At 33.8% G+C, this 24,933-nt stretch overlaps 1 protein-coding gene across 1 annotated transcript; it reads right to left on the bottom strand.

Annotated features, from left to right (window-relative positions):
- Positions 1 to 647: 647 nt before the first annotated feature.
- Positions 648 to 9,864, bottom strand: LOC146722214 (uncharacterized). Its single transcript, XM_085485175.1, has 3 exons — positions 9,796 to 9,864; positions 7,591 to 8,712; positions 648 to 667 (listed from the first exon to the last, which is right to left on the bottom strand). Exons 1-3 carry the CDS (start codon positions 9,848 to 9,850, stop codon positions 648 to 650), a joined length of 1,197 nt encoding a protein of 398 aa, XP_085341301.1. The 5' UTR covers positions 9,851 to 9,864.
- Between the last annotated feature and the right edge of the window lie 15,069 nt (positions 9,865 to 24,933).

Here is a 24,933-nt window from a genome sequence, read left to right as displayed (position 1 = left end):
GTTTGGTACCATGATACCAATGTTGTACCAGAATGTTTTCGTGTTTTTGGTAATTTGGGGATGAGCCGTGGCAATCATTGGGATGTATTGGTTGGTACACGTTATATCCAGCAATTAAAGCAGGGTACAGGTGTTAGTTTTTGAGTTGCAAATAGGCGCCAAATAAAAAAGACACAGGTAATAAAACAATTGCATTTTACATTATTCGTGTTAAATCTTTTGAAGCTAAATATTTTCAAACAGAAGATCGAGCTTATAAAGTAGAAAAACTAAAAATGTCAATTTTTTGGACACTTTTAAATAATTTACGCTTATAGGTTAAGCAACGGATTGAAATAGAGACCCTACAAAACAAATAAAAATTCTTTATTATTTAAAAACTGGAATTATATTTAATTCATTATTTATCAAAAATAGATACTATAGAAGTCTGAATAAAAAGGCAGCCTTTTAGTATGTGCTGACACGGGGTGGGAAAAACCGGGATTGGATGAACATGGAAAATTAATATTTTTTTGTCCTAAACGTATGTAAAAATTATATACAGATAGATGTATTTTTTTTTATTTATTTTAAAAATTTGAAATTAAGACTTATATCTAATTAAATATGGTACACCCAAATTGCTTAATCTTGGAGCTAAATCGTTATGTTAAAGCACCTATGTCTGAAACAACAGTACATAAGACTTTAAACATCTTAATTTCAAAAGTTACGGACAATCAAATGTTTAAAAAAAAATTGGAAAATTAAAAAAAATTAATTTTTGATCTTTTTTGTTTAAATAAGCGAAGTTTTAAGACAAACAAAGCAATTTTATGAAAATTTTTAAAAAAAATTGCAAAAAAAAAAAAAAAAAAAAAAGAATAAAAAAGGTTACAGATACAACAGAAAACAATATACAAAAAAAGATGCACAAACGAAGAAATTAAAGAAAAGGGTTAGAAATGACCCAAAAAAAAAGATAGTAAAGCCCCCTTATAATACCTACCATGTATATACAATAATACAATTAAATATATAATAAAATAATTTAAAGTTTTAATACTTGTAGAATTTACTAATGAAAATGACATAAAGTTATTAGGATTGGTTGGAACTAAAATTTTACCACTAGAAAAGAACGTGTCAACGAAGGGAATACGTCCAAGAAAGAAAAAGATTAATTAAAAACTTTTTTAAAATATTTTGAAAATGTTAAAAAAAAAACAGTAAGACAAAGAAAGCAATTTAAGCCAGTTTTGAAAGAGTTACACGACCAAGATAACAAATGAAAATCAACGCTTCGAAAAGTTTAGAGATCATTTTGTACAAGAGCAAAATGGATTAAAAAAAAAAAAAAAATTAGAACAAGGTAAGAATGCATACAGATTTATGAAAAGTTATTAATTTTAGAAGACACACAAGAAATCGAAAAAAAGGAAATAGTCCTTGATTCTGACTCTGCTTATGTTTAAAAACTTAATGCAATACAATTTTTTGATTACATTGATTATTTTGGTACGAAAAATATTGGATTTTATTTTATTTCATTTAGTTTGCCTTGTTCAATTATATCAATTTTTTGTTGCTTAAACTTCGCAACACACACGTGAAATTCGAGAAGAAACTTGTTTCAAAACGATAATCAAGATTAAATGTCGCAAAACTGGAAATCTCGGACCAATCGTCTTACTCAGTCATTGTCATCAGGAAAAAAAATCGTAACTTTGTATTTTAATATGTGAGGTTTATGTATTGAATGAAGACTGTAGTACAGTCCAAAAACGTTACGTCATATTGTTTTCTCTAATGGAATTGAGAATTTAATATTAATAAATCTTTAGATCTTTGTAATTTTGCTCATCGTTTAGTGGCCGACAATTATTCTTTTAATTTCGTAAATTTTATTAAGTTTAAGACTAAATTAGTTTTAAGAAAAGAGAATTTTAAGTTCCAAATAATAAGAGATATACACTATTTAAAAATATATAATATAGACAATAAGATTAAGTAAACGAGAATAATAGATTTAAAAACGCATTTCTTACAAATGTTTTAATGCAATAATGTAATATTACATAGTTACTTTAGAGCATAACAAAGATATAATAAAAAAATAATTATACAGTTGAATGTAAAAATAAATTTATTTTTTTTTCATTATTGCATTTTCTTTCTTTTTCTATTTTTACCTTTTGACAAGTGCATCTTATAGTATTTCTTTTATTCAATTGCATTTTTTCTTCATATCTCTTCTATTATTCTATTGTATAATTTAAAAACTTGTGGTTTTATCAATTATTTCAATATCAATATCTACTAATGATTTCAGCAAAATCATCATTTATGAAACAAAAATTATGTAAAGCACAATCAGACATTCACGTTTGAAGTTTTTACTATTTTATACACTAATTATATATTTGAGCCTTCGCCATATCGTCCTTTCAATAAAACAAAAAATATTTTCAATTTACTTAATCTTGCGTTAAATTAGGATACGCGCGGTAGTGTCTCCGCCATGTTCAAACCCTAAAAGACCTTAAAAGACACTACAAGTCGCCTTATCCTGCACCATCAAAGTCCATTTTTTGGGGGTGTAGAACTACTAAAATATAAAAAATTTTGAATTGCACGTAATATAACCTGAAAGGCGGCATCGCCACGAGTAATTTGAGCCAAGAAAACTAAATCGGTCAAGCCGTTCTGGAGGAGAACAAGGCGGTCAAAAAAGTGAAGTTTTCAGAAAAGGAAGTGTAATAGTAACGTAGTCTTCTTCTTCTTCTCTGTCCGCGCCGCTGACTCAATCAGGATTATATATTTATGACCATAAATCTCTTCTCACCTTGCACTCACACCTCCCTCAACTTCCACCACCCCGTTACCTCTCACATCGCCCCACCACCACCCCACCCCACCCCCCACCCCCACCCCACCCCCACTCCCGAACCTACTTCCCACCCCCTTTTTCGCCTAGGGAAAACGAGGGCGCCGGCGCAAAAGCGGGCACGCAGCAGGCTGGCAGACGGGAAAGAGAGGCACACGAGGGCGGAAGGAGGGAACCGCGGGCGCCCGCGGGAAGCGGCGGGAGGTGTCCGCTGGGCAACCGAGTGGGAGGACGCGGGCAACAGCGGGGGCAGGGCTACCAGGGGGGCGACGCGGGCACCCCGCGGGCGGCCGCGCGCACGCGCGGGCAGGCCCGCGCACCCGGGGCAGGACCGCGGACCCACGGGCGCCGCGGGCACGCGCGGGGGCCGCGGGCAACCGAGGGCGGCCGCCGCGGGTCACCCGGGGCGGCCGGCGCACCCGCGGCGGCCGCGGGCACCCGCGGGCGGGCAGAACGCAAACGCGGGCGGACGCGGCACCGGCGGGCACACAGCGGGAAAAAGCAGGGCGCGACAGAGGGCACAAGCAGGGGAGGACGAGGGCATAACAAGAGGGAGGACGCGGGCAACACCGCGGGCAGGAGCGAGAACCCGAGGGCAGGACAGAGAAACGCTGGCAACCTGGGGTCGGCCGGAGGGCACGCGGCGGCCGGACAGCGACCCGCGGGAGGCCGCGTGCACGCGATGCGGCAGAGAGAACAAGCGGGGGAGGAGGCGCACCCTCTGTGCGCCCTCGGCACCCGCGGGTCGGCAGCGGTCACGTCGGGATGCTATAGACACACTGTGAAACAGAGGGCGGAAGCGGAAAAAGAGGTCGGGGCTCTTTCGTACTCTTTCGAATATTTCACCCAATTTGCTGTCTCTTTCCCCTCTTTCGACTATCTCGTCTTCTCTTAACCCTCATTCGTCCTCTCTCACCCTATCTCCAAAAAATCAATAAAAAATGAAAGGTCAAGCCAGTTCAAAAGAGGTATTCAAAAATTTAAAACTAGTTCTGTACAATGAATGAATAAATAATACTCGTAATTCCAGAAGTTCCAATTTGTTAATAGACGAATAATGTATTTGTTTCAAGTAGGGCAAGTAGAGTAAATACATACCTACCGTATATGCAGTTTTTGCGTTAATGTACTGAACGAAAAAATATAATTTAAATTGATGTTTCGCGTTAGGTTAATCGCTTCTGCGATGACGGCAATCGTAGTGATTCCATCAAAATAATGTTATTTCGGGATAACAAAGGAAATCGCAATAACGAAAGTAGATATTAAATTTGAATATTCCACAAATTAGTGCGTAACATCGGAAACAATTCCAGTTCTCCTCAGTTATGGAAACCTATACACACAGTCAAGGATTACATGTAACCAATGCAATGATGGATTAGGAATGACTGTATTCAGGTATGGTCAAGCCTATGTAGGTTTGTCACGAGAAGTTAAAATTGGAAGGCCTACATTTGATAAATTTCAATCCAGCATCAGTTTTTAAAGAACTAAACCTCGAGGAGACCATTCTTTGTTGTGTTTGTAGAATATAATGACTGAGATCTATATGCAAATCTGAACTGCCACCAACAAGCAGTCCGAGGAAAAAGGTTGTGAAAATGTACGATCGTCGATTGCGGGATATCCATAATATCTTAATGATATGCAGGAATTATGGGGGGATTGTGAGGACCCAGACACGTATCGTTACGTGGAAAAATATCTGGCCTTTGCAATAACGATGGCTGTTTCGTGTTACGGCTAATGTATATTACAATGTGCGTTTCCATCTGCGTACGTTAAGCACAAATACTGAAAAATTAAAGCATCGAATGCATTGATTGATGATATATGCGCGTAATGGTGAAACGTAAATATTGCAAACATTCAAGCGGTAGACGACTGTCGGAAAACGCTTCTGAAGAACGAACACAACAAGATGTTTCGGAATTTTACGGCTCTAATGTCGACGTATTCGACATAACTGATGGTATTAACAACTCGAATTAAGCACCCCGTAACATGTTGCTCGAATGTCAAAGTAATTACAATGTAACATAAGATGAACGCACGTCAGTAGTTTGTTAATATTACCTATACGCTATATTTTACGCGCTCTAGTTGCACGAGGTGGAAGAGAAATGAATCGTAGGTCACTACACGTTATGTTGCGAGCTGGACCAAAATCGGAATGGTAGTACTCTAAGGAAGGAAGTGTTCAAGAAAAAAATGGCCCAAAGGGAGCCAAGGGGCATACATATTGTTCTTAGAACAGGATAAATAAGGGCGCTGTATTAAAGGCTGCCGCGTAAAAACGCTACATTTAAAACATCAACTGTTCTAGCCGCTGTATAAAAGTTGCACGTAACGGAACGCAAGCAAACAAAATAAAATATCACGGGCGATCTGGCGCTTTATTAAAAGCTGCGGTAAGCGCTGCCATTCATTAACACTGAGTGCAATAAGTTTCTTAATTGACCTAGGCTTCATGACATTTCAAAAAGTATCATCCAGAAAAAAATTATTCAGACCAGAAATATGTATGTCGTGTTAAAATCGGAGAGAATACGAAAAAAAATATATGGTTGCGTTCTCACGAGAATGGGCGATGGAGGGGCCCATTCTTGTATTTTCACTATTCATACAAGATATAAATTCATTCGGTTGCAATTGAAATAAATGTGCAATGTATCGTAAAAGTTATTAAAATTATACAAACATTTACATATATGATTAAATAAAATATTATATATGATACTATAATATAATTATATATTTTATATATGTACATTTACCATATATTCAATTATTTTTGAACTATATTGCATAAATTGTACTTATACAAAGTTATGTGAAAAGAATCGAAAATAACATATATTTGTGATACTTGAATTACTAGAAAGCTGTTCTATATATCTGTACTTTAAAAAGTAACTGATATCCTAAAAAAAATCATAAAAATGAAAAGGTCAGGCATGTTCAAAAGAAGGTACTCAAAAAATTTAAACGATCTAATAATAAATTATCACGAAAAGTAACTGATATGTTATTCAAGGTGCCAGTTCAAAGTGAACATACGTAAAGTGTATATTATTCTAAATTTAGTAATAATATATTACCATGAAAAGTAACTGTGATATTTTATTCAAGGTGCAAGTTCACATTGAATATACATACATATAAGTAAACTGATTACAATTTGATTCTAGAAAATAAGTGCGATATGTTATTCTTAGTGCACAAAATATAATAGTCGTTTATAGAGATTTGATTTGAAAATTCATACTAGCCCGTACAATGAAAATAATTGCTCGTAATTCCAGAGACCAATTTGTTAATGACTCGAAAAATAACATGGCGGGCCTGCTCTCAAAAAACTTTCGATGGGTAGAATAAATAATTGAAATAAGAGTTGTGAAAATTGTATAAATTAAAAACCTCCAATCTTTCTTTAGTAAAAATTTCGAATTTTCGTATCAACTTCCGATTTGTGTTATACCGTATTTTTCAGGGAGTAAGTTATTGGATCAGAAAACTTGTGCCTTGTGCTCGAAACGGTGTGTATATTAAGTAAAATTTATAATGTACAGTTCTCAAGGTCAACTACAATAAGCTATACGCTTAAAAAGTTTACTGATTATTTGTCGTAATATACAATAAAAATTACATATTAATTATTCAAGATACAAGTGAGAATAAATATCATTAAAATATACAAAAAAATTTATCAATTTGCCTCTGAAAAAGTAGTGACATGGTTCTCAAAGTGCAAGGTTTCATTTGACTTACAATTTTCTTCAGAAAACCAGAAGAAAAAGGTATTTTGTATATAGTTTTTGTATATTTCACGTTCGTTGTGTGTAGAGCTTTAAAAATACGTTGAATCCTTATTCTAATCTAATCTTCTTCTAAGGAATAGCTTTTCGTATTCAAATGTTTGTAGTGAATTATTCTGTAAGAGCTTTGACATTATTTCTAAATGGACATCGAGAAACATCATAGTTTTTTTGAGAGCAGGCCGCCATGTTATTTTTCTGAGTCATTAACAAATTGGTACTCTGGAATTACGAGCAATTATTTTCATTGTACGGGCTAGTATGAATTTCAATCAAATCTCTATAACGACTATTATATTTTGTGCACTAAGAATAACATATCGCACTTATTTTCTAGAATCAAATTGTAATCAGTTTTACTTATATGTATGTATATTCAATGTGAACTTGCACCTTGAATAAAATATCACAGTTACTTTTCATGGTAATATATTATTACTAAATTAGATAATATACACTTTACGTATGTTCACTTTGAACTGGCACCTTGAATAACATATCAGTTACTTTTTCGGTGATAATTTATTATTAGATCGTTTACATTTGAGTACTTCTTTGAACATGGCCTGACCTTTTCATTTTTATGATTTTTTTTAGGATATATATATATATATATATATATTCAATTCAATTTAATTCTTTATTCGTCCCCTAAGGGATTAAAGGCGCTTTTGAAGGAGCGTTCCCCAACCTTACAAAAACTCTTACAATCATACTTATATCTACTCTTATCTCTACTCTTACATCTAATTTACAAATAACTTAATTCTACCTTAACCTACTTATCTACTACTTTAGAGAGAGAAAGAGCCGTCCCTACCTATCGCTTCGCTTCGGCTTCCGATTCCCCATATATTCTCCACCACCTCATTCATACCTCACTCATTCTTCTCCTCATACTTCCTTCCTCCTTTTCCCTTCCCTCCCCCTTTTCTTCCGTTCTCCCCTCTTCCCTCTTTTTCTCTATTTCTCTCATCCATCCTTCCCCTTCTCCTCCTTTCTGCAATATTCCCTTCATTCTTTCCCACCAGTTTCCCTTCTCCCCTTCTCCCTCACATTCTCCTATCACATGCTCCCATGTTTCATCTTCTATCCCGCATAACCTACATCTCCTTTTCCCCTTTTCTTCCCAGTATCTCGCCCCTCTCATTTCATTGTTCATTCTGAACCTAACTATCCTTCTCCATCTACTTTCCCCCCATCCCTTTCTCAGGTATTCCGGTAAACCTTCCTCCTTCCATTCCCCATACCATCTATTATATCTCGACTCTCTTATCCTCTCCCATCTTTCCTCCTTTTGCCTTTCCCTGTCTTTCTGTTCCCACCCCTCATATACTTCCTCTCCCCTTCCCCTTTTTTCCTCCATCTCTTTCCCTTCTATTCCTCTTTCTTCCCAGAATTTCTCCCTCTCTTCCTCCCACATCGTTCTTTCCTTTCCTCCTCTTATCCTCTCTTTCATATCCTCAAAACATTTCCTCGCTAAACTTCCTCCCCTTCCTTCCTCCAACTTCCTCTCATACCCTACCGCCCTCCTTCCTGCCCTTATCCTAAATTTGTCTTTTCCTATCTCCTCTCTTACCATATACCCCGGCGTGCACCAGTCTACTCCTAACGTCCACCTAATCCATCGCTCCTGCATTGCCTCCACCTCTCTCCTCTCCTTCCATCCCCATATTTCCGCCCCATATTCCAACACCGTCCCCACCAACCTTTCCATTAGCCATACTCTTTTCATCCAGTCTCCTGCAAACCTTCTCTTTCCCATTCCCCACACCTGTCTTATCACCGCTCCTGCTTTCCTAACTCTGTTCTTTACCTGCGCCTCCTGCCCCCCGTTCCTCTGTAGCTTATACCCTAAATATGTGAATTCTTTCACTTCCTCTAACCTTTTTCCTTTCCATCTCCACTCCACTCTCTTCATTCTTTCTCCTCCCTTTTTAAACCTCATTACCTTTGTCTTATCCACATTCATCTCTAACCTTTTCTTGTCCATATAACTTTCATGCTGAGAACAAAGAATCCCTGGAAAATGTAGAAAATAATAAGTTATACAGAAAAGTATTTTGGATAAAAGTTGCAGAGTTTATGAAGATCTAATTACAGATCTTATTATTTTGACATTGGATGACGTTGGCATAGTCAGGACAAGATCATCTTGACTTTTTTGAACATTTACTATAATGTATATGTTTATTTATATAATATATAATTATTGTATATTTTTCTATACATGTTGGATACTTGAATCCATCAAACTATTACTGCCTTTTTTGCAAAATGTTATTTCTTCCCTCGCCACACTTACTTCGATTGTTATTTCAATTTTGACAGCTGTATCAAGAAGTTAATTATGTTCATAAAGTAAGTATATATGTCATTAAAAATATATAATCAACAGAATAAATGGCGCGCGCGAAGCGCGCGCTTTGTTTTGTTCTAGTCTCCTCCTATCTGAAAAAGTGCATGACATCGATTCTCGCATATCTCGAAAGTATTGTTGTCGCTTTTCCGCGATGCTGATTGGTTCTTTCGTTGGGCTTACTTCGTGAGCAACTGTCGTCGCAGCGAAGATCGCGCGTTTTGACAGTTATGTAAATCGAAGGTTAGGTTATTAGTAACAGCCGGGTTAAGTGAAAGATTATGTTAAAAATCAAGGTAAAGGTTTCTCTTTTCTCCTTGGACGTGTTCAAGATTACTTTATCAGATAAGTTCAGATAACGTTTCTAATAGAACTTGTGTTTTTGATATTTAATTAATACTTTATATATTATAAAAAATTGATACTTTGTGTTATATATTTTATTTTAGTTAATGTTTTAAAGAAAGGAGGAAATAAAGAAGACAAAGAGTTTAAAATAAAGTGAAAGAAGGAAGAAAGGATGTTACAAAAGATAATTGTGCGGTAATTATTATTATTATTATTATTATTATTATTTTATAAAACATGAAGATGCGGATGTACGTACATGCGTGTGTGTGAAATGATGGGCATATGGGCAGGTGTATGGTTTTGTGAGAGAGAAAATTTTATTTCTTAATTTGTATTGGTTTATATATATAATTAAAAAAAAATTAATATATTTTGATTTATGTAATATTGTATACCTGTATTGCTCATCATTCCAATAATTTCTATTTTGTCACCCTTTCGGATATCCATTTCGTAATAATCATCTTCTACAAAATTAACAATGTGTACTTCTAATTTATAAACACCGTCCGTTAATGATCCGCATCCAATGATTTTATTCAATTTGTTATTATGTATACTGCTTAAATTAGTTTTGATATATCCTTCTAATACTGTAAAATATATATATATATATATATATAATACACACACACACACATACATATACCAATGAAAAACAGGTATATAAGAATATATAATAATGAAATATAATAATTTTATATATATTATACAAAGAGATGTTTTTTATATTTAATATTTCTATTTGTATATGTAACTATTAGAAATATTCTCTTTGTGTATAATATATGAAACCTACAGATTTGAGGTATTGAATACATCATAAAGTTTAATTTTTTCTGGCTCTGAATTTGATGAATTTTCATTGTATTTGCCTAATGTCGAAATTATTGTGTTATTTAAAATTTGTAACTCAAATGGTATATTGCCATTGTTGTATAATGCCACCTTTGGCGGTTTAGCTTGTACACCATCCAAGTATATAATCTATATTGATATATATTTTATTATAATATAATTATAATTTTGTTTTTTCTTACATATTATATGTGTATATATGTAAATATACATATACATACATACATACATATATATATAATATATATATATATATATATATATACATACATATATATACAAAGTGTGCACAACTATCTTCTAATATTTTTTTTAAATATATTTTTGAAATAAAATAGAATAAAAATCTTAATACGAAAATATCGAAGATGCAATAGTTTTCGAGTTATAAGTAATCAAAGATTGCCAATAATATCGTTTACACTGTAAAAAATTTTTGTGTAAAATTACACCTATTCCCAGCAAACACAAAGTAACAGTAACATAACATTAATGTTTTAATACTCAACAATATAACTGTAATATAATATGCTTTGTACATAACACTTATATTGTTGAATAGGAAATTGTTGGAAATATTAATGTTATACTACTGTTACTTTGTGTTTGCTGGTTATAGTGGGTAATTCTAAGACCAACTATAATAGTTGTAAATTTTAACACGTTTGTAAATTTATAATATGTAATTAATTTTTTAATTTGTAATTAAGCAGATTGCGGTAATAAATTTACAATAAGTATATAATATTTACTATCATCACTATATACCATCTATGATATTACAAAAATTGGATAATTATATAAAATATTTAAAATATTCTATCAATTACGTAATTTTTCATATAAAATTAGATATATTTACACAATAAGAGAATTTTATTTATTTTTTGTGGAATTACATAATTTCTGTAAAATTATATAATTTTTAAAATTTACAGAACTAATCATATAATTTTTTAATTTATTATTTGTGTAAATTTACTTAATTTCTTTACAGTGTAGAAGGGCGTGGTGCGCTCAGGTCTGTAACATGTACTACACGTACACGCGTACCAATCTCAATTGATACTTGTCAATTGATGTCTATTGATTTTTACGAATCAGCTGATATATATATATTGTTACGTCCCTGGTTTACATCCCCTGAGCACCTTCATCCCTTTTCATCTCCTAGGAGGGTTGTTTATAGACAACCGGCGTTCAAATGTTTTGGGGCGCCATGATTAGATTTGGTCTAGCTATCGCACCGTGCGAACGCTTACGAGACCGATGGGCATTCTGGTCTATTACATATTGTATTTCTTCACTTTATTGTATTGGGTTGTTTCATTAAACTCCTTTTCATATTACGAGAGTTTATTCATTCCGGGCGCGAGTGAGAGTGTGTGTGATACCTTTTTGTGAGACAGCGCAAGAGACGTCGCGAGGACGTAACATTTTGGGGGCTCGTCCGGGATCGAACGAACAACGAGCTACGAAAAATAATTAGGAAAATGACCACCCAACATTCGCCCAGACTAACTCGTTCACAAGCTTCGCTGCGAACACCATCGAATACGGAGACTCTTTCGGAGGAAAATGTGCTGCAAACTGCGCTCCGGGAAATCAGAGAGCTGCGAGAACAACGAGAGCAGGAGCGCACGCAATTCGAAGCTTTACTGCGACAACGCGACGAGGAGCTGCGCCGGCTAGAGCAGAGAATCGCCTCGCGGAATGAAAACGAGCTAAGTCCTCCGAATAATATCGCTTGTAACTCCGATAATAGAGCTTGCGGAGATATTAGTAGTGATCTTCGCGCGAGAATCGGTTTTAAAGTAAAACCCGATACATTTGACGGGAAAGTTCCGCTGCGGGAGTTCCTCTCCCAATTTCTTTTGGTCGCGCGCGCAAATAATTGGGACGAATCCGCGAAGACCGTTGCTTTAGCCGCGAATTTAAGGGGAAAAGCGCGAACTGTGTTAGAAAATATAGAAAATTTAGATAACCTCAGTTTTACTGAATTAAAATCAAAATTAGAATTACTTTTTGGGGAGGGAAATCTTACTCAAAACTATTATTCTTTATTCACGAATCGGAAACAAAAATTCGGGGAGGATCTCGCTTCTTTTGGTGCCGAATTAGAAAGATTGTCGCGACTTGCATATCCCGAATGTCCTTACGCGGTGAGGGATAAAATCGCGTGTGCGCAATTTATCTCTGCTCTCTATGACGGTTTCTTGAGGAGGACCCTTCAATTAGAGGGGATAACCTCTTTAAATTTGGCCGTTGAGAGGGCAAAGATTATAAAAACTATTCAAGGGAAAAATTTTGAAAGAAAGAAGGAAAATTTCGGAAAATTTAACAGCGCGAATTTCCATAAGGTGGAGAGAAACGACGCGCGAAAGGATTTTGATAAAAAATACGGGAACGATAATAAGAACCATGAAAACAGCGCGCGAAAATCTGATCATGAAAATAGAAATTCTTCGAGAGGGGGATGGCGAAGAAACAATTTTTCCTCAAAGGGCAAAGAATGTTGGACGTGTGATAAAACGGGACATTTTCGATTTGAGTGTCCTGAGGGGAAGGGAAACGCGGTTTAGTTGAGCTGTGCGGGGTGAGCTCGACTTTTTCCGAAAAAGCCCCGATATCGAATCGATTTGTAGATTTTAGTGTTGGTAGAATTAGAGAAAATGATTTTTGTTATCTCGGAAAGATTAACGGTAAAAAATGTTCTTTGAAAATAGACACGGGCTCTGATGTTTCACTTGTAAATAAAAAAATGTTCAATAAGGATGTGGAGAAGATTCGAATTAAAGATTGTAATTTGAAATATCCTACAGGAGAAAAAGTTTTAATTAATTTTCTAGTAGAAGTTATAGTAGAGATTGGAAGATATTGTGTTTCTATTCCTATGTTTGTCGCCGCCATAAATGATAATTGTATTTTGGGAACAGACTTTCTTAAAAAAATTAATTTACAAAATATTTTTGATGGTGAATTTAATGAATTAGAGTCAAAAGAAAATAAAACTTTTAATTGTTCTAGAATTGAAAACTCTTGTAAAGTTCCTACTATTTTAAAAAATCTTTTTGAAAATAATTCTTTGAATTTGAAAGAAACAGAGAAAGAAATTTTTGCAAACTTTTTAAATGATTTCTCTGATGTATTTTCTGAAAACATTGTGGCTGGCAACTGTAGTGTTGTAGAACATGTTATTAACATAAAAGACTCTCTCCCCATTAAGCAGGCACCTCGTCGAATTCCCATTCATTTAAGGAAGGAAGTAGATAAAATTATTGAGGACATGAAAGAACAAGGAGTTATAGAGGAATCGCGAAGTCCATGGATCTCTCCGGCCGTTATGGTGAAAAAGAAAGACGGCAGTATAAGATTTTGCATCGATTATCGAAAATTGAATAATGTGACGGTAAAAGATTCATACCCTCTTCCCAGGATTGACGATATTTTAGATCAACTCTCAGGTAACTCTTGGTTTTCCACATTAGATTTAAAGAGCGGTTATTGGCAACTAAAAGTCCGTTCCGAGGACAAAGAAAAGACGGCTTTCTCAATCGGCAGGGGTCTGTGGCAATTTATAGTAATGCCGTTTGGTTTATGTAATGCTCCCGCGACTTTCGAACGATTGATGGAAAAAGTCTTACATGGCCTTTTATCAAAAAAATGTTTAGTATATTTAGATGATATAATAATTTTCGGTAAAACTTTTGATGAAATGTTAAAGAATTTGAATTTAGTATTTTCGCGATTGAGAGAAGCTAATTTAAAAATGAATCCAAAAAAATGTATTTTCTTTCAAAAAAATACGAAATATTTGGGACATATTATTTCAGAAGAAGGCATTACTACGGATCCCGAAAAGATTATAGCCGTGAGAGATTGGCCGGTTCCCCATACTAGAAAACAGTTACGAAGCTTTCTCGGTTTTTGTTCGTATTACCGTAAATTTGTGAAAGGATTTTCTTCTTTGGCAAAACCCCTTTATGTATTAACAGAAAATCAAGTTAAATTTGTTTGGAGAAAAGAATGCCAAGATGCTTTTGAAAAATTAAAATCAATGTTATCGTCTTCCCCGATACTATCTTTTCCTAAGGGAGAAGATGAATTTATTTTAGATACTGACGCGTCTAATATCGGTATTGGTGCAGTGTTATCCCAGAGACAGATGGGAAAAGAGAAAGTGATCGCTTATTTTAGTAAAACGCTTAGCAAGACTGAGCGGAATTATTGTGTGACTAGGAGAGAATTGTTAGCAATAATAGATTCCTTGAGATTTTTCCGTCACTATCTTTTAGGTAGAAAATTTGTAATTCGTACAGATCATGTATCGTTAAAATGATTGATGTCTTTTAAAGATCTGGAAGGACAAGTAGCTCGATGGCTCGAAAGACTTCAAGAATTTGAGTTCGAAATTATTTATCGAAAAGGACAATCTCACGGGAATGCCGATGTATTATCCAGGCGATCATGTGAAGCTTTCGGATGCGAATACTGCGCTAAAGTCAAGACGAAAAACGCAGAAGAAAGAGAGAAAATGGTCGCTCGCATTATGCTTGTGGGAGAAAATCTGGAAGAGTGGCGTCGTGCTCAGCAAAGAGATCCAAACATTTCATTTATTATACGAGGGAAAGAAACAGGAAAAAGACCATTGCATTCGGAAGTTCCTACCAAGAATGTTTCGGCTCAGATTTATTGGTCTTATTGGGATTCTCTCGTTTTAAAAAATGGAGTTCTCTATAAGAAATGGGAAGCCCCAAATCTTCAAACTAGTTTCCTTCAATTGATAGTTCCTCAAGATCGGATCAAAGAGATTTTACAGGAAACTCATGATTCTCCGTTCGGAGGACATTTCGGAGTTAACAAGACTCTTGAGAAGATTCGAAAAAGATTCTTTTGGGCAAATTGTAAACAAGACGTAGAGAAGTGGTGCAGAACCTGCAAGATATGTATAGCAAAGGAAGGTCCTTCTGGAAAAGGAAAATCCCCTTTGCAAATTTATAACGTCGAAGCTCCATTAGAAAGGGTGCAAATGGATATCCTTGGTCCTCTTCCATTGACTAAGTCAGGGAATAAATATCTTCTTGTAATGGTGGATTGTTTCACAAAATGGGTAGAAGCTTTTCCTATCAAGAATGTTAGAGCCAAAACTGTGGCTGAAATATTTGTGAGTCAGTTTGTTTCAAGGCATGGAGTGCCTATTGAGATTCACACAGATCAGGGAAAGAATTTCGAGTCTCAGTTATTTGGAGAATTAATGCGACTTCTTGGGATCAAAACGACAAGGACTACTGCTCTTCATCCTCAATCAGATGGTCAGGTAGAACGTCAACATCAGACAATCATCAATTACTTGGCGAAATACATTTCTGAAAATCAGAAAGATTGGGATGAATGGATTCCTATGTTTCTTTTGGCATACAGATCGTCGAAACATGAGACTACAGGAGTGACTCCTGCCGAGTTGTACTTTGCTCGAGAACTTAGACTGCCAGTAGACTTGTTACAAGAAAGTCCTAAGATTGATGAAGAGAAATTGCCTCCAGAAAATTTTGTGGATAATTTAAAAGAAAGATTAGAGGAAATTCGTTCTTGTGTTAGGGAACGTATGGCTTTAAAGTCTTCGCAAATGAAAGCCAGATATGATAGGAAAGTTAGAACAATTCTTTTCGAGGAGGGAGAGAGAGTCTGGCTATATAATCCCAAGAGAAGTAAAAGGAAAGCCCAGAAATTGCAGAATAATTGGGAGGGTCCTTATTCGGTTATTAAAAGATTTAACGACGTGGTATATTGTATCCAAAAGACTCCTAGGCATAGGAAAAAGGTTGTGCATGCGGATAGGATAGCTCCTTTTCTGGAAAGGGATAAGGATTGTTAGAATAGATTAGAGCCCGAAAAATGTCTATTCTATGGAAGATTCAGAGGAAAATTTGAACAGATAAAAGTAGGGTGAATTAATTATTGCGTAATCTTCTTTTTCTTTTACAGAATCTCCGAAGAAGAGAAATTTCACTCGAGGGAGAGGTTTCGATTAAAGGAGTGTTTGCGATTCTGCTTTGGGGAGAAACGGAGTTTTCTGGATATGGCAGAGAAGCCGATTTTCGAACTGAGCTTTCCAGGAAGAAGGGTTTTCGTCTTCAGTTCATTCTACGAAGACTGCCTCTCTCGCGGTTTTTGATCCGTGGTTTTCCCGCGGGACTTCGGGCAAATGCCGAGGCAGGGACTTGGGGAGTCCATAAGGGACGATGGGTCCACGGAAGTTACCCCCCCCTTGTCTGAAATTCTTCACGAGGTCGCAGGAAAATCAGGACGTGGAAAACAAAACATCGAAGGTCGATTGGGTTTGAGTTGGCGAATCACCCGGTAACCTGTGGCAGCAGCCCGGGGTAGGGCAGGATGATTCGTTAGAGCCCTGGAGTCGACGTTGGACTGTCAGTCGATTGGGACCAGAATGACGAAGTCGCTTGGTAACCTGTGGCAGCAGCCCAGGGTAGAGCAGGAAGGCTCGTCGGTGCCCTGGAGTCGACGATAACTTGTGTGGATGTGCGACGGGATCCAGAATGGCGGATTGTTCGGTAACCTGTGGCAGGAGCCCAGGGTAGAACAGGAAAATTCGTCGGAGTCCTGAGGTCGGCATCGGAATGCAGAGTTATTGGACAGCGTTGGATAGCCCCCTGTTCCTGATTGTCGGGACGACAATCTTGAAGAAGGGGGGCAGTGTTACGTCCCTGGTTTACATCCCCTGAGCACCTTCATCCCTTTTCATCTCCTAGGAGGGTTGTTTATAGACAACCGGCGTTCAAATGTTTTGGGGCGCCATGATTAGATTTGGTCTAGCTATCGCACCGTGCGAACGCTTACGAGACCGATGGGCATTCTGGCCTATTACATATTGTATTTCTTCACTTTATTGTATTGGGTTGTTTCATTAAACTCCTTTTCATATTACGAGAGTTTATTCATTCCGGGCGCGAGTGAGAGTGTGTGTGATACCTTTTTGTGAGACAGCGCAAGAGACGTCGCGAAAACGTAACATTTTAATTCAGTAAAACTGAGGTTATCTAAATTTTCTATATTTTCTAACACAGTTTGCGCTTTTCCCCTTAAATTCGCGGCTAAAGCAACGGTCTTCGCGGATTCGTCCCAATTATTCGCGCGCGCGACCAAAAGAAATTGGGAGAGGAACTCCCGCAGCGGAACTTTCCCGTCAAATGTATCGGGTTTTACTTTAAAACCGATTCTCGCGCGAAGATCACTACTAATATCTCCGCAAGCTCTATTATCGGAGTTACAAGCGATATTATTGGGAGGACTTAGCTCGTTTTCATTCCGCGAGGCGATTCTCTGCTCTAGCCGGCGCAGCTCCTCGTCGCGTTGTCGCAGTAAAGCTTCGAATTGCGTGCGCTCCTGCTCTCGTTGTTCTCGCAGCTCTCTGATTTCCCGGAGCGCAGTTTGCAGCACATTTTCCTCCGAAAGAGTCTCCGTATTCGATGGTGTTCGCAGCGGAGCTTGTGAACGAGTTAGTCTGGGCGAATGTTGGGTGGTCATTTTCCTAATTATTTTTCGTAGCTCGTTGTTCGTTCGATCCCGGACGAGCCCCCAAAATGTTACGTCCTCGCGACGTCTCTTGCGCTGTCTCACAAAAAGGTATCACACACACTCTCACTCGCGCCCGGAATGAATAAACTCTCGTAATATGAAAAGGAGTTTAATGAAACAACCCAATACAATAAAGTGAAGAAATACAATATGTAATAGGCCAGAATGCCCATCGGTCTCGTAAGCGTTCGCACGGTGCGATAGCTAGACCAAATCTAATCATGGCGCCCCAAAACATTTGAACGCCGGTTGTCTATAAACAACCCTCCTAGGAGATGAAAAAGGATGAAGGTGCTCAGGGGATGTAAACCAGGGACGTAACAATATATATATATATATATATTGAGTTTTTCTACACAATTGAATTTATCATTTCTTAAATACAAGAGTACTACATATTCTATTGAGATCAATTAATATTAAAATATTAATTGTTATAATAGTAAATTATAATTCTTATAATAATAATAATAATAATTTAAAATAATAAATAATTAAATATTTCATTAAAAAAATTATAATTTCTTGTAATAATAATTAATATTTATAATAATAATAATAATAATAATAATTTAAAATAATAAAGAGTTAAATATTTCAATAAAGAATTATAATTTCCTTTTACAATAATTAATATTTTAATATTAATTGATCTTGATAGTATACATAATATTCATGCATTTAAGAAATAATAAACTCAGCTATGTAAAAAACTCAATATCAGCTGACTCGTAAAAATCAATAAGAATAACAATTGACAGATCGATACGCGCGTACATACGTGTAGTATAATATATGTTTCGGGCAAAAGCGCGTTGATTCTAGACGATGTATTTTAAACTATTATATATATACTTAAACCATTACAACCTCGATATTTTCATATTAAAATTTTGTACTCTATTTTATCTCAAGAATATATTATTAAAATATTGAATGGTGGACATCCTTATATAAATATATATTTAAACGCACATATAAATAATATTTATTTTAATAACATATCTTTTTTACAGAATTTTAAGATGTTTATATAGTATTAAATTTATATTATTTTTTATATTAATCGCTAAAGATTATAGACTTATTATAAACATTATAAATAAAATGAAAGATAAAGATTTGTATTAATATAAAATAGTAAAATAAATATGTAACTTACACGATTAGTTTGAATATAGTTTTCAACCAAATCTATGTTATCATTCCATGCTACAATTTGTATTCTTTTACCATTTCCGTTATTAAGGTAAAATTTAAAAAATTTATATCGTTTGTTGTTACCAACAGATCGTGAAGCTTCAATTCCGTCCACATATCCAATAATTTCTCTATACAGTGAATATATTAGAAAATTTGAAATATATATAAATTTATTATATATATATATATATATATATATATCTATTTATATTAATATAGTATATTTTAAATTAAGTATATTAATTAATATAATTAATATAATTAATGGTTTTGGACAGGGAGTATAATCACAATTTATTTAATTACAATTAAAATTTTTAAAAAAATCCGATAAATAGAATAACAAAATTAATATAATCGATTTCTGAAATAAATCAAACATCTTTGATTAAAGAAGATAATAATCAATAATTAATCATAAATATTAAATTACACATTTCAAGAATATTTTTAACTTTTACAATTACAAATTTAAAGAATGTGATTGTTATAATGAAAATATATTTAAATGGATTTTAGTCGATAAATTATTTTAAAGTGACCAAAAATTTTACTAAAAATTTAAAATATATAAATAGACATAAAATAGAAATTATATTGTAATTATATTGTAATTATATTGTAATTATATTGTAATTATATTGTAAGTATGTGGACATATGTATGTGTGTGTGTGTATCCGAATTATATCATGAAGGAAGAAACAAAGATGAGGGAATTAAGGATGGAAGCTATGATGAGAGCCATTAAATATGAAGAAACAGCGAGGAATACAGAAAAGAAGCTTGTAGTAGAATGCATAAAAGAACTAGAAAAAGAGATAAGAAGTAGGGAGGAAAGCAAATGGGAAAAAAGGAGAAAAGAAGTGTTGGAGGAGACTGAAATATGCAAGGAGGAATTGAAGGAAAAGAGAAAAAAGGAAGAAACAAAAAAGATAGTACAGGAAATGATGGAAGGAATAGCAAGAAAAGAAGAGAAAATAAGAAGAAAGAGGATAGATGAATCTAAGTATAATGAAATATATAAAAATATAATGACAGAGAAGAAACACCAACATATTTGAGAGGAAAAAGAAACAAGAAAGAAAGGAATATGATAGCGAGGTACAGATGCGGGAACGAAACAAAAGGGAGCCAGCACTGGTTGGAGGAGGCAGAAAGGAGATGCAAAATATGCGGAGAAGGAATAGAAAATATGTTACATATTTTGAAAGAATGCGAAGAGACAAAGGACAAAATGACATTAGAAGAATTTTTGAAAAAGGATGGAAAAAAAAGGGATGTAATGAAGAGGATAGACAGAATAAGAGAAGAACAGAGACTGGAGGAGAAGGGAAAGGAAACGGAAGGAAGCTAAAGCCAAAGAATAAGAAGTTTATAGTTAATTCCAGAGGTTAGTTAACTTAAGAGTTTTAGAGATTATTCCAGAGTTTATTCCAGATTTGATTTGATTTGATTTGATGGAATATAATATTATATTACATTAGTAGAGATTAGATTTTGAAATGTAAAGAATTTCTCAAAGTTGTCGCGCACGAATTCGCGATTTATTGGATATTAATTTCGCGATATTAATTTATTGTTGTCGTAAAATCGCGCGCGAATCAAAATCGCATTAACGTGAATTGAAAATCATGCAGATATATATGTATATGTACGAAGGAGGATGTACTTGGGATTCTAACTCGAAAGTTTAAAAATAAAATGTTAAATACGGAGATTGATCCTGTAGTTTGTGCAATTTTAACAAGAGAGGAGAAAAAGACGCTGCTAAATGTCCAATATTTAAAATCAATTTTCTATAATATATAAATTTATTTATTTATTTATTTATTTATTTATTTATTTATTTATAATATATAAATAATGTGTGTGTGTGTATGTGTATGGACTATTACTTACATGGTGGAATCGTACAATTGTATTGCCTCAATATCTTCATTTTTTGTTAATAAGGTAATTGGATCGATATCTTTCAATTCATTGATTTGTTCTTCGGTCATCATGGCTATTTTTTGCTGCTGTTTAACTATTTATTAATAATTAAATAGTTTAATGATTTATATTTTAAATATATTATCTTATATTTTAAATATACATATATATTTGCATATTTTAAATATATGTAACTTACTTCTATAAATGTTGAATAAACTTTTCTTAATCCGCTTATTTTTTCCTTTGATTCCGAATTTATTTCTTGAAATAATTTTTAAAAACAAATGAGTTTTGTTATTTATGTTCACATAGAAGTAAGTATTAACTTCATAGGTAAGGAAATACACTTACAAGGGACATGTCACAACTGTCCGGAACCGATTTGATTCTCCTTGAAATATGTTGTTAAATACACAAATCTAAAAGACACGTATTTTTTTATACGTGCGCAATTTGAGTTTTAAGGGGTGAAACACCCCTTTAAAGAATAACGGTATTTTTCTTTAGGATCAAATATCTGCTAAACTATAAGAGATATAAAGAAAAAACGTACAACAAATTTTAATGGCTTGAAGAGTACTTTAAAGTTATATGAACAAAAATTTTTTTTTTTTTTTTTTTTTTAAAAAAACCCTCACCACCTAATTTTTTTTTTCAAAATTAAAAATTTTGTTTTACCTAATTTAAAGCTTATTTTTTTCCAAATTCAACCATGTGTAATAAAGTTATGTTACGAAATATCATTTTCGAAAATTAATTATAAACGCTCCCGTATATACGCTCATCCGTGCTATGTGCGTAAGTAATTACCGTCGAACAATAAAATATATAAAAAATGTTTTTGTATAATTCTTATTTATGTTTTCTATGTATTTATAACTGTGTATTGTGTATATTTAGATTTTTTTAAAAATGTATTTGCATTTTATATTATTCACTCATTATACACATTACAATAATGATATTCGACAAAAAAATGTTTCAAACATAATGACTTCTTGCACCAAGAACATCTTACTACAGCTATATTATTGCAACCTTCGATATCACATTTTGTTAAAGTTTCGTCTAAACTAAAGTGTACTGGATTTTCGAATTCGTCTGGTCTTTCATTCGTATAACCACTTTTAAACCACGAATATTTAAATAAGTTTTGATATCGTGGGGATGACAATTGATTATGTATCAAAGATTGCAATTTTATTATATTATTTCGTTCATGTAAGTTTATATTACTTTCCAACAGTAAAACCGCATCTGAAAATCTTTTAGCAAAATTTTTCCAAATTCTGAATCCATAAACATCTAATGGTTGTATTTTCCCTGTAGTTCCTTTCGGTATTATCATAGTAGTAATATGTGTTCCAGGAGGTGTTAAATCCGAAATCATATTGGGGCAATGTCCAGTCCATGAATCGATAAGAAGAACGCTATTAGGACCAATGTTTGCGAAATAAGCTTCTTCTAACCACATTTTAAAATGATCTGTACAAAATATAAATGTTAATTTAATAGTTTTTTTATGACTCTTATTAAATTGTTAAATAAAATAAGGTTGTTAAAAAAAGTAATTATAAAAGGAAAATACCTGATGTCATTTTACCAGATTTCGATGCTTTTACAATAACATTTTCTGCTTTAAATAAATTTTCTTGTACTCTTGGTCCAAATTTACCATTAGCTTCTTTTAATACAATAAATAAAGGGGACAACAAATTGCCATTACAGGATATTATTGGTTGTATCGTATATGAATGGGTTGTTGATGATATGGATTGCACGACACGTTCTACTTTCTTTTCTCCCTGGTTAGACAATGATCTTCCAGAGTGAAGTTCCAATTGGAAACCACTTTGATCTGAATTGTAAATATTTTCAAATCCAAACTGTTCAATAAGAGGTTTTACTGTTTCCAGAAAATCATCAGCTGATTTTTGCAAATCAGCAGAATCTTCTAATGTTCTTCTAGTGACAAACTTCGTAACTTTTCTTGAAACAATTCGGTGAGACTTCTTAAATCTTGCTATCCAACTGTGAGATGCTTTAAATATAGGATTTAAATTTCCTATTTCTTCTTGAGCTTGTAAAGCCCATCTTTTTAAATCAATATCATGAACCATGAATCCTGATTCGACAGCTGCAGTAAATTTATCATGTGTAAATTTGGAGATGTAAGATAATTTTTCTGTACGACTTCCACCTGATTGTATTTGTTCTTCCCATCGCCTTAACTGACGTTCAGATGAAACTCTTCTAAATTTATTTTGTACTACTCTTAGAGGACGATTCCTTTTTCTGTCATTACTGTTTTCATCAGTGTCCCGAAATCGCCAATACTCAACAGCTCGTCTTTTATAAGAACTATCAAAATTTGTATCATCATTTGAACAATGAGGATGAGAATTTAAACTATCTTCATGCCATGCTTCTTCGTCATCTTCAATTATTTCAAAACTATGTAATTTATAAGGTTCTTCATAATCGAGATATATTTCTTCCGTTACTTCCACCCCATTATAATGAAAAACGCTATCCAGTAATATTTTTTTAATGTTTTCCTTTAATTCCACTTCTGCTTCAGTTACTGGCGTTTCTGTTAAATATATTGAATTTATTGACACCAATAAAAGTCTAACAACGTTAAGCGGATTGATAATCATATTCAAAGATGTTATATTTTGCTTTCTATTGCAATAAAAGAACAGTTTACACAGATATTATTACAACGATAAGACTACACCGACTGTGAGAATTATGCTGCTACATGAACAATTTATATTAACTTATCAGAAATACGTCATCACATAATCTTATTTTATTATTTATTTTAACGTATTAAAGATTTTATTGTAAAAATTATAACTTATCTGGAACACGTACACATAATCTTATCTTATGATTCATTTAACGTAAGATATAAAATTTGTTTATGCCAAATATTGCGACATTGGTATTCGCAAGATTCAATTAAAAAATAATTTTATTATAAAATATAATTGTTTTTAATTTTTATAGAAGAAATTAAATATTAAAGAAATAATAAGAAAGCAGGGGGTATATTTAAAAAATTCTTATTAATTATATTTAAAAATTTTTTTTTAAATCTAAATATACACAATACGCAGTTATAAATACATAGAAAACATAAATAAGAATTATACAAAAACATTTTTTATATATTTTATTGTTCGACGGTAATTACTTACGCACATAGCACGGATGAGCGTATATACGGGAGCGTTCATAATTAATTTTCGAAAATGATATTTCGTAACATAACTTTATTACACATGGTTGAATTTGGAAAAAAATAAGCTTTAAATTAGGTAAAACAAAATTTTTAATTTTGAAAAAAAAAATTAGGTGGTGAGGGTTTTTAAAAAAAAAAAAAAAAAAAAAAAATTTTTGTTCATATAACTTTAAAGTACTCTTCAAGCCATTAAAATTTGTTGTACGTTTTTTCTTTATATCTCTTATAGTTTAGCAGATATTTGATCCTAAAGAAAAATACCGTTATTCTTTAAAGGGGTGTTTCACCCCTTAAAACTCAAATTGCGCACGTATAAAAAAATACGTGTCTTTTAGATTTGTGTATTTAACAACATATTTCAAGGAGAATCAAATCGGTTCCGGACAGTTGTGACATGTCCCTTGTTAGAATATAGTTAAATGTGTTCACTAATGTATTGAAATATCTCGAATGTCGAAATCTCTTTTTCACGATAACGATTAGTGATCTCGCTTGTGCGCTGCGACTTATTTCATTTGCATAAAACTGTCATACGAATTGTGACAGTTCGATATACAAAGATAAAGTGAAAAAAGAAATACAAAAGGGAAAGAAGAATTAGGAAAATTGAAAGAGAGAAAGAAAGAGAAAGACAGAATAGAAGATAAGGAAGAAAAAGAGAAAAGAAGAAGATATAAAATATAAGGTAT

This window comes from Nylanderia fulva, unplaced genomic scaffold (assembly GCF_048542155.1).
Source record: "Nylanderia fulva isolate GAGA-0341 unplaced genomic scaffold, ASM4854215v1 Scaffold349, whole genome shotgun sequence".
Lineage (NCBI taxonomy): Eukaryota > Metazoa > Arthropoda > Insecta > Hymenoptera > Formicidae > Nylanderia > Nylanderia fulva.
Note: the sequence above shows the minus strand (reverse complement) of the source record. Positions and strands in the feature narration are given on the sequence as shown.

Bases quoted from the DNA above. Each gene is read 5' to 3' on its own strand.
- LOC146722214 (XM_085485175.1), bottom strand. From the start codon at position 9,850: ATGGATATCCGAAAGGGTGACAAAATAGAAATTATTGGAATGATGAGC. The intron at 8,713-9,795 runs GTATACAATATT...TACATTTTCCAG, and splicing joins TGGAATGATGAGCAATACAG to GGATTCTTTGTTCTCAGCAT. The intron at 668-7,590 runs GTATGAGGAGAA...CTGTTGTTTCAG, and splicing joins AAGGGAAAAGGAGGAAGGAA to ACATAGGTGCTTTAACATAA.